General features: G+C 35.3%; 1 protein-coding gene across 1 annotated transcript; it reads right to left on the bottom strand.

The window, feature by feature from the left end:
- Positions 1 to 341: 341 nt before the first annotated feature.
- On the bottom strand, positions 342 to 2013 carry LOC113348035 (probable transcription factor At5g61620). The gene is made up of 3 exons (XM_026591722.1): positions 1354 to 2013; positions 1060 to 1256; positions 342 to 950 (listed from the first exon to the last, which is right to left on the bottom strand). Exons 1-3 carry the CDS (start codon positions 1715 to 1717, stop codon positions 561 to 563), a joined length of 951 nt encoding a protein of 316 aa, XP_026447507.1. The 5' UTR covers positions 1718 to 2013; the 3' UTR covers positions 342 to 560.
- Between the last annotated feature and the right edge of the window lie 7688 nt (positions 2014 to 9701).

Genomic DNA, 9701 nt, shown 5'->3' with positions numbered 1-9701 from the left:
CTTGCTTCCTAACTTGTGGACAGCCTTAATTTGGTCGGTTTTCATTTCCTTATCCTTCCCAGTGTACCACTAGAAAGGAACCTTGAATCGGATTGGAAGAGTATTTTTTAATGTATTTAAGTCGGTGACAATCGAGTCAGACATTTCATTTGACTAGGACCCGAGTCAGATGCAGGCATAATTGAATTATTGAAGATGGAAGCAAGAGGAAGATAGTTTTTCATGAACTATTGTGGAATGTATAGCGGACATGAACAAGGGGGGTTTCCTTTTCACAAGAAATGTAAGAAGATTGAGTTTACTTATTCGTATCATCACACAGTGACCTTACTGGACGTCCGCGAAAAGGCTGAATATTTGCATATCTCATTAAGCTAAGCCCCAAAATACTTACTGACAGGAATTTACAAATGGAATTATCAAAATTCTAATCTATTTATAATAGTGGCCGTAACCAACTTCCTTAAAGAGTTATATTTTGTCTTTCTTGATTACATTTAACAACCCGGCTATTGCTTGATTCAATATTGTCTTGGGCTAGCTAGTTCTTTTTGTAGCTTTCAGATAACACTAATTGGTCCAGTTAAGAGAGATCTTGTTGCTGTTGTTGTTGTTGAGGATTGACTTTGATCCAATGATCTTGGAGCAGCAAGTGTAAGCTCTAGATTTGGTGTTGTTGTTCGAAACTCGGGCACTGTTACAAACGAAGGTAATATTGGTTGAGGCTGAAATGAAACATTTCCCCATAACGGCACCGGAGTATAACTCGGAGAAAACCGGGTACTTCTATCTTGATCATTCCTTGTTGTTGCTGCTTTTACCGGTGAATGCGTCTCTACTATAGGCTGCTGAAGAATACTAAATCCTTGATGAACTTCACTTTTTTGGGGTACTGTATTTGCATCTAGTGTTAGACTTGAAAAATCATCAGAGCTACTGCAACTCCCAATCTGTGAAATATACAAAATGCATAAAACATTAGAATCGGTTTCGGAATCATCGGAAGATCTATTTAAAAAATGAAGATACGGCCGGCTGGCCGGAGGGTTATTTACGTACCACGTCGAAAAGGCTTGACCGGCGTTTTTTCTTGTTAAGACTAGTTTGTCTAAGGAAATATTTTTGAGCATGACTAGCAACCTGAGTTGGAGTTCTTGTAGTTACAAAGTTTCTTGAAATTCCTCTCCAATCACCTTTTCCAAGCTTTTCAAGACCGGTTAAGAATATCCTGTGTTCTTCTTCTGTCCATGCTACTCCTAAACATCAAAACAAAAACAAACATTTAGATGACTTGAAATTCAAGTGAACAACACCAAATTCCGGACACAATTAATACAACTAATAATCTTATACCTTTCTTTCGTTCTTGGTGATTTCTTGCAATGAGACCATCAGAAAGATACCCTCCATGAGAAATTGTATCATCATTATTATTAACGAAAACGCGACACGAAGAAGAAGCCGATGAAGAAGATATACAATCCATACTAAAACTCTTCTTCATGGGAATTAATGAAGAGAAGCATGGAGAAGATGTAGTAGAAGAGGTAGAAGAAGAAGAGGAGGAAGGAGGAGGAGGAGATGTATGTATGTCAAGTTGAACACCAAAGAGTTTGAGTCCACTACCAATACCAGTACCACCATTTGTTCCTTTGTAATTGCTACAAGTCCTTGAATTGTGACCCATGTTCCCACAATGTGAGCATTTTCTTGCCATCTTCACTAAGACAAGAAGAATCAAGATTAAACAACAACAACCAACACCTACAAAAGAGTCAGAGAAGGCAGAAAGAGAAAGAGAGAGAGAGAGAGAGAGAGAGAGAGGGAGACTAGAGTTGTTTCACAGAAAACTTGATATGGTGTTTGGTCTTTATATATTGTGATGGGATGAGGTTGGTAACGTTGGTTCATTTACTTGTATACAGATATATTAACAACTCTATTTCTTTGTCTCTATTTTAGTATATTTTCTCTCTAGTGTCCTAGTTTCTTTACAAAGATGCAAATTTTCCTATAAAAGTTGATTGTTCAAATGTGAAAAGCAGACCGAGATATATTTCAAAGCGTGTCGTTTCCATTTTCTCAGGTCACATGTGAAGCAAAAACAGCTCAAGAAAGCTGTTTTGGAGAGACCTCAAAGATATGATTGATAGCAAGTTATCAAAATCTTGAGCAAACCCCAAACTAGCCAGTTGAAAAGAAGTCTCTAGTTAACTTAATTAGTACTCCTCCGTCCAAATTATATAGCCGCATAAGAGGAATTTCTTAGATCAAACTGCCAGGGCACACAAAAGTCCCAACCTATCGAAGAAAAATGAGTCAACAACCTGAAGGAACCTCAATTATCATCATGTAACTTCAATAAACTGTACATATCAACAGCCAGTTGTTCTTGTTAAAACTAATCATAAAATGCGTATATTTTAGCGGATTGATTAGCATTGGGGCTGGTCTAGTTATCTTATTTTTCTGAAAATTGTGTGTATTTTAGTTCTTGTAGTTGTGTGTATGAATTGATAAATGACACAATTGAAAGAACTTCTCCTATCACTGTTTTTTAATCTTTCTTTTAGCAAATGGCTTTACCTGCCATGCATGTTGATATTTGATTAATACGTTATACGTGTGTTGATGAATCAAAAAGAAAGGAGATAAAAAAATAATTATTGTTATATATCCACATATTATAATATAAACCAATTAGAGATGTAGATTTAAATATGATTTCAAAAGCTTTCATTTTCAGATAGATATCTTCCACCACTTTGTTTTGTCTTTGCTTCATTGAATTATCTAGTTTTGTTTAAGTGTGTTTTTGTTAATCATAGTACTACTAGTGTTTAGTAATCTAATCATTCTAATGTATCTTCGTACCAAATTGAGAATACTTTAATAGGAGGATCATGAAGAGGAATCTTTTCTTGTTTTTTTTTCCTGAAACTACTGCCAGACTGACTGCATTATTGTTTATTCCCAAATCTTTAATTTCATCTCTTTCAAAAATAAATAAATAATAATAAAAATAAAAATAGCCCTAATACAACAAATTTAATTGGTATTAATTTTTGTTGCAAGTGTATCACCGGCATAGATTCTTATAACCACTTCCTATATATTCTTTTAGGAAGATGGATAACGGGTGTTGGCCTCAAAAACTCAAGGTCAATGATTCCTGAAGCTGACGATCATTCTCATAGTAAATACTTTTTGATCTGAGCAAGTGTGGATGGAAAAATTTGTGATTCCCGCGGCCTCAACTGGTTCTATAGATTAGTCGCATACTCTAAAAGGCATCGATATCTTGGCTCCTAGAATTTTTGTGAGCATTTTAAAGAGTCCTAGAAAACGAAGGTCATTTTCCAAATGCATTTTTATCAAAAAAAAAAATCAATCTGCTAATTATTGCGCGAGACAAGGAGACAAATTGCTAGTAGTTAAATTACTAGTAATATACATACGCGCATAGTCTTCCCTTGGTACAAGCATTGAGCCAAGAACTTTCATATGAGATGTTTGATTCGTTGCTTGCTTGACTTAGTGATCTTCTTATTCATTAACTTTTAGTCAATAGGACCAAGTTGGTATTTTCTTCTATTAGCCATGTTATCCTTGAAAGATAAGTTACATTAATATTCATAAATTGTTTAAATTATCACTAGTATCTTTCATAATATTCAATCCATGATTATGTTTAATGAAGAATTATTTGAGGCATCTTACTTTTATTATCTTAATACTAGATTAGATCTTAATTAATCAATATCGGCACCGCGTTATCTGGGACGTGCGTGTCACTGATTAGAAAATGACTCGTTCGATCCACATGGTTAGACTAACTGATAATTCAGATTTTATTAATTAATCAAAAGCTTGATTATATTAAACCTCTTATAATAAAGTAATGCACAAATGAGATTCTTGTTATAAAAGGAAGTGGGTTAAACTTAAATATCCTCTTACTTTGGTGGAGATTAAAAGAAGATCCAAAAATGTGGTTATCTTTCGGATTTTGTTGGAGAAAGCACATGATTTAGAACTGCAACCAAAAGATATGAATCCCTTTGTGTCATTAAAAAGACAATGATTTTTCTTTTTCATGTAGTACTATCTAGTGAGAGATACAAATTAACTAACCATCTAGCTAGTGTGTAAGTAAGGTTTACGTCAATTTTAATCAACTGCCTACCAAAAAAGTTAATCAGTGCCTTGGTTACTCGAAGATTAGGATATGTTGTATTATACAAAGATAATCAACACAATTCTACTCTAGAAGTAGAAGGTGCATTTTGGACTTTATGGATCCAAATTCTATAAGAAAATGGCGAAGGTGTGAAAATGGGCCTAATGGGCCAGTTTTAAAGGTGTCACTGGAATATGGATGTCGCTCTAAGTTTGTTTGATCGGTCAAAGTAGGTGCTGACTTTCCTCTTTGCACATTTGATTAGTGACTTCCCGCTCTCGTATCGAAAACATCCGGAAGCCAGGAAGTCACTGCCCGTTTTGGAACACCACCCATAAAAGCTAGTATTCTAGAGACATTGTTGTCGGTTTGAGACCTAAGTACAAGGATGCTAAAGGGATACCATTTTGCTTGGATGTGTATCAATATACATATAGGACAAAAAAGTAATTGTCTTTGGAATGGTACATCCCAATCAAAATATTACCCCTGTTAACGGTCTTGATCTGAGTATACAAAATTTTCAGTTAACTCATCAACGGAATTTGAAAATGGTAATTGGTAAAACACTAAAAGTAAACAAAAAAAAACTCATTTTGAGGAATAATACAATGAAGAACTTTCGATGCATGTGCAGATTAATTATAAGCCATCAAAAGCTGGCTCAATTATACAACATGCGATCACATGATCCACATCATTATCCATTAATAAAACACTTATTAGAGATATTAAGTTGCAGATATCAGATTTTTATGTGAGCATAATCATCACGTACTTGCAAAATAAATATTTAATCATAATATCTCCACCTCAAGCCAAAGACATAAATTTAATTACTTAAACTCTTTCTTCATATTTGTTGGATATTTTCAAGGTTTGCCGCTACGCAGAGTTATACGGTGATCGAGCCAAAGACTCATTGTTAGCTAGTCTAGAATATATAGAGACCAATAACAATGATGAACATTCTGCTCCTAACATAGAAGATATTTCTGAAAGTATAGAAGATATCGAACCTAGAAGAAGTAAGAGAGCAAGGAAAGCGAAAAGCTTTGGTCCAGAATGGGTACAATATCTTGTAGAAGGTAGTAAGAATGAAATTCTTAGTATGACTAGATATGTAATGCATGTTGATGATGACCCTAAAACTTATGCTGAGGCAATGAGTTCCAGAGATGCTATTTTCTGGAAAGAGTCTATCAATGATGAAAAGCATTCACTTTTGTCTAATGGTACTTGGATATATTGTGATTTACCTCCTAGCGTAAAGCCTATAGGATGTAAATGGGTATTCAAGAGAAAAATGAATGCAGACGGTTCCATTGATAAGTTCAAAGCCAGACTAGTTGCTAAGGGTTATAAACAACGACATGGAATTGACTATTTTGATTCATATGCTCCTGTTGCTCGCATCTCATCTATTCGTTGTTTAATTGCACTTGCCTCTACACAGAAGTTAATTATACATCAAATGGATGTCAAAACCGCCTTTCTAAATGGTGATTTAGAAGAAAAGATATATATGGAACAACCCGAAGGTTTCATATTGCCAGGCCAAGAAAAGAAGGTTTGCAAGTTTGGTAAAATCTCTTTATGGCTTGAAGCAAGCTCCCATGCAATGGCATGCAAATTTTGACAAAGTAGCTTTGTCACATGGTTTTGTTGTAAATGATGCTGATAAATGTATCTATAGTAAGCATGATAGTTCTGGATGTGTGATTCTCTGTTTGTACGTTGATGATATGCTTATTTTTGGATCTGACATATCTCGTGTGGAAGAAACAAAGAAGTTTCTTAACTCTAACTTTGATATGAAGGACTTAGGGGAGGCTGATGTGATCTTGGGAATCAAAATCCTAAGAAAGGGAGATGAGTTGGTTTTAACCCAATCTCATTACATTGAGAAATTTCTCAAGAAGTATGGTCATTTTGATGACAAACCAGCCCCTACTCCTTTAGAACCTACTATAAAGTTAATGAAGAACACTGGGCGTACTCATGCACCACTTGAGTATTCTAGTATTATTGGAAGTCTTCTGTATGCTATGCATTGCACAAGACCGGACATATCTCATGCCGTGGGATTGTTATGTCGTTTCTCAAGTAACCCAGGAGTTGAACACTGGAAAGCAGTTTCAAGAGTTTTGGCTTACTTGAAAGGAACCATAGACTATGGTTTGCATTATAACGGCTATCCCGCTGTATTAGAAGGATACAATGATGCTACCTGGAACAATGTAGAATCCAAATCCAAGTCGACTGGTGGATGGATATTTACATTAGGAGGTGTTGTTGTGTCTTGGAGTTCCAAGAAGCAGACCTGTATTTTTGACTCAACAATGTTGTCAGAATTGATAGCTTTAACCGATGCATATAAGGAGGCGGAATGGCTTAGAAACTTACTTGTTGAAATCCCATTTTGGAAGAAGCCATGTCCAGCGGTCTTGATTAATTGTGATAATCAAGCAACTATTTATAATGTCTCTAACAAGACTTATAATGGAAAGTCAAGACATGCAAGTCTTAGACATCAAATGGTAAGACAATTACTCAAAAGAGGAGTAGTTGCAATATTGAAACAAGTAAGAACTTGGCAGACCCATTTACAAAAAGTCTACCAAAGGCAGTGGTTTCAATAAAGTGTAATGAAATGGGACTAAGGTCTGTGAATGAAGTTTGATCGCCCATAGCAGAAACCCAACCTATGTTTTGGAAAGGATAAACAAGGTTCAATGTGGTACCAACAAGTTATGAAGGTGATTATGGAGCACTAATACAAAACTTCCCATTTCTAATTAGTGCTGGTTTTCTGCAAGAAAACAGGATGGATGAAAATCCTTAATAAGTCTAACTTTTATCACAAGGTGTCTCGCAGAAATACCTTCGAGACTTACCTATATGAGTATGGAAATCAGGTCGTTTCCTAAGAGAAGAAGACCGTTCTCTAAAGAAGACTCATGAATCCAGGATTTAAGCACATGACCATTAATGTGCGAGCTACAGAACACATTATTCTCAGAAATCAATTTGTGTTGAAATTCCGGTTTTATCATTCGGGGTACTTGGTTCAAGACTAGTTTCACCACTGAACCTCGATAAGGCTTTGAATTTCTTACACTAAGTGAAGGTTCAAATCCAAAAGATACCTATCATTTATGTATTGGTTTCAACGATGATGCTTATTTCCCAAACTAAGCGTGAACTACGTTGGCTTGATCCCACTCGGGTACGTAGGCAGTCACTTTAGTGATGCAGCCACTCTGATTTATTTATTTTTTACTTTGTGTTTTTGTGTTTTTCTCATTTTTGAAAATAGGGGGAGAATGTTGGATATTTTCAAGGTTTGCCGCTACGCAGAGTTATACGGCAACGCCCCTAGCAGAGTCCGAGACAGCGTCTCGTGGATTTTTTTTTTTCTGGTTTTACTTTGTAAAATCTAGAAGTTTCCATTCAAAATTGAACAGACGCGTCTCTTCCCATAAGCCACCATTAATGGCTTTTGGAAGCGTCTGTTGGTGATGAAACGACACTACCAACAGGAATGAATATCACTATAAGTAGCGAAGATGTTCTCCCATTCCAATACATCAAAAACAGTCTGTTTTCTTCTTCTCTAAAAAGCATCATCAGAACCTTATACAGTGTGATTCTTGGTCGGGTCAAGGAAGTACAATCCTTGAATTCGATTACGGTGTTAGGGCTTCATTGAATCCTGAAGGCATAATTCGAGAGACCGTTTGTACTCGCCAAATTTATTGGGAAAGGTCGAATTATTGTCTAAAAGAATCGAAAGAACCTTGAAGTCAGGGGTACACCATTTTCTGTTTCTGTTTTCATCCTCTTGTTTAACCCAAAATTTCCAACAATATTTTAATGATTATCTTTGATTGCATTTTATTTTATTTAGTGTGTGTGGCCTACATTGGACCATAATTCCACTTCTTTTTTTATTTATTTTTTATCATCCAAGATCTTTTGACAATAAAAAATCATAATTACTAAAGGAGGTACCAATTCTAGCCAAGTGGTGGTACTATTCTATATAAGACAAAAGATGAAAATTAATTTTGACCATCGAATCACTCAAACGATATCCCTGCCAATTCTGATACCCGTTTTTAACAATCGTGATAAAAATAGTTATTTCAACCAAACCGTACGCTGCAAGAAATTTAGAACCAGGGTTCAGAAGAATTGTACGAATATTGTGCCCATTATGACAAGTAAAGAGGATTTGTGTGTGATAGAGTATTTTCTTACAACAAACAAAGAAATTTTTTGACGAGGTGGCAAATTTTGTACCGCCCAAGTGAAAGTTTTCACCTTGACCCTTTTCTTTTTTTGGTTAATCTTTTGTTTTATAGTATTTTTTTTTCTAACCGGTTAAACATGTGTCACTTGGTGAGGAGTTTCTACTTCACTTCTACAGTCGGATTGATGGATTCGAAAAAACGATTACCACAATCTCTAAGATTTAAAAGATCCATATTAAAGGTGAAATTCTTTGACTACATACAATTCTCGTTCAAAAGCAGAGATTCAAAATATAAAGGGTAATCAACAAGCGCGGTGGTAGTCAACTCAATCATGGAATCACTCACTATACTAAATGGGGAATTTGTTCATTCCGAAAGATATAGTGATCCACCTATTAGTTTTTCGATGGCTAACACGAAGATTGTAAAAGCATAGCAAAACAACTATATTCGCAGATTTCACCCGGCCCAATCCGAATTTTAGCGGTTGAACACCCATCTGTATTTTGGCGGATTCGACGTAGATGGATTTCTAAAATCAGTTTTCTTCACAGGTTAGACCCGAGTGGTATATCACTCATCCGTTGGACACCCAATTCTAAGAATAATTTTGTTATTATATATAAATATGAAGTATATTATAGGAAAATAACAGGTCACATATATATTTTCTTACTGATTAGGGATTAATAAAGAGAAATTTGTAAAAAAAGTATATATATGAACTGGTTTATTCGTTGAAGATTACGGTATGCAATGGTGTTCTGTTTATAACACTAATTTTCAAATTAAGATAGTGTTGGTACTTGGTAAGGAGGTTGATAGGTGAATGGCTTTAAAATTATCAAAACTTAGTCATTGTCAAGAAACTATGGATAATGTACGTTGTATATATATCATAGTAACTTAGTCTTTGAATTTCAGTACTTTATAAGTTTTTTGTTACTGTATTTTGAAATCTCACAATCCATCCGCATCTACTCGGTTCATAATTGCACCCGTATATATCAAATTTTCCTGTTAATATGCTGGATATAGATACATTTTAAAATCCATCATTTGGATGGATTGGACGTGAGTATTACCAAATATGTATCCTCCCGCTCGTTGCTTGTTCCTATCTCAAAGCTTTGTCTCTTGGCCATTATGCAGGCCAATAGGTAAAGGAGGCTGGATTTGGACCCATATTTGGGGGTCAATAACATTCATTTTGGGAACCTAATTTCAAAATAAGTTACATGCCGTAATTTTGATATACCCAT

The sequence above is a fragment of the Papaver somniferum genome, chromosome 2 (genome assembly GCF_003573695.1).
Source record: "Papaver somniferum cultivar HN1 chromosome 2, ASM357369v1, whole genome shotgun sequence".
NCBI classification, from domain to species: domain Eukaryota; kingdom Viridiplantae; phylum Streptophyta; class Magnoliopsida; order Ranunculales; family Papaveraceae; genus Papaver; species Papaver somniferum.
This window is presented reverse-complemented; position numbering and strand designations above follow the sequence as displayed.

Bases quoted from the DNA above. Each gene is read 5' to 3' on its own strand.
- LOC113348035 (XM_026591722.1), bottom strand. From the start codon at position 1,717: ATGGCAAGAAAATGCTCACATTGTGGGAACATGGGTCACAATTCAAGG. The intron at 1,257-1,353 runs GTATAAGATTAT...TTTGATGTTTAG, and splicing joins TCACCAAGAACGAAAGAAAG to GAGTAGCATGGACAGAAGAA. The intron at 951-1,059 runs GTACGTAAATAA...TATATTTCACAG, and splicing joins GGTCAAGCCTTTTCGACGTG to ATTGGGAGTTGCAGTAGCTC.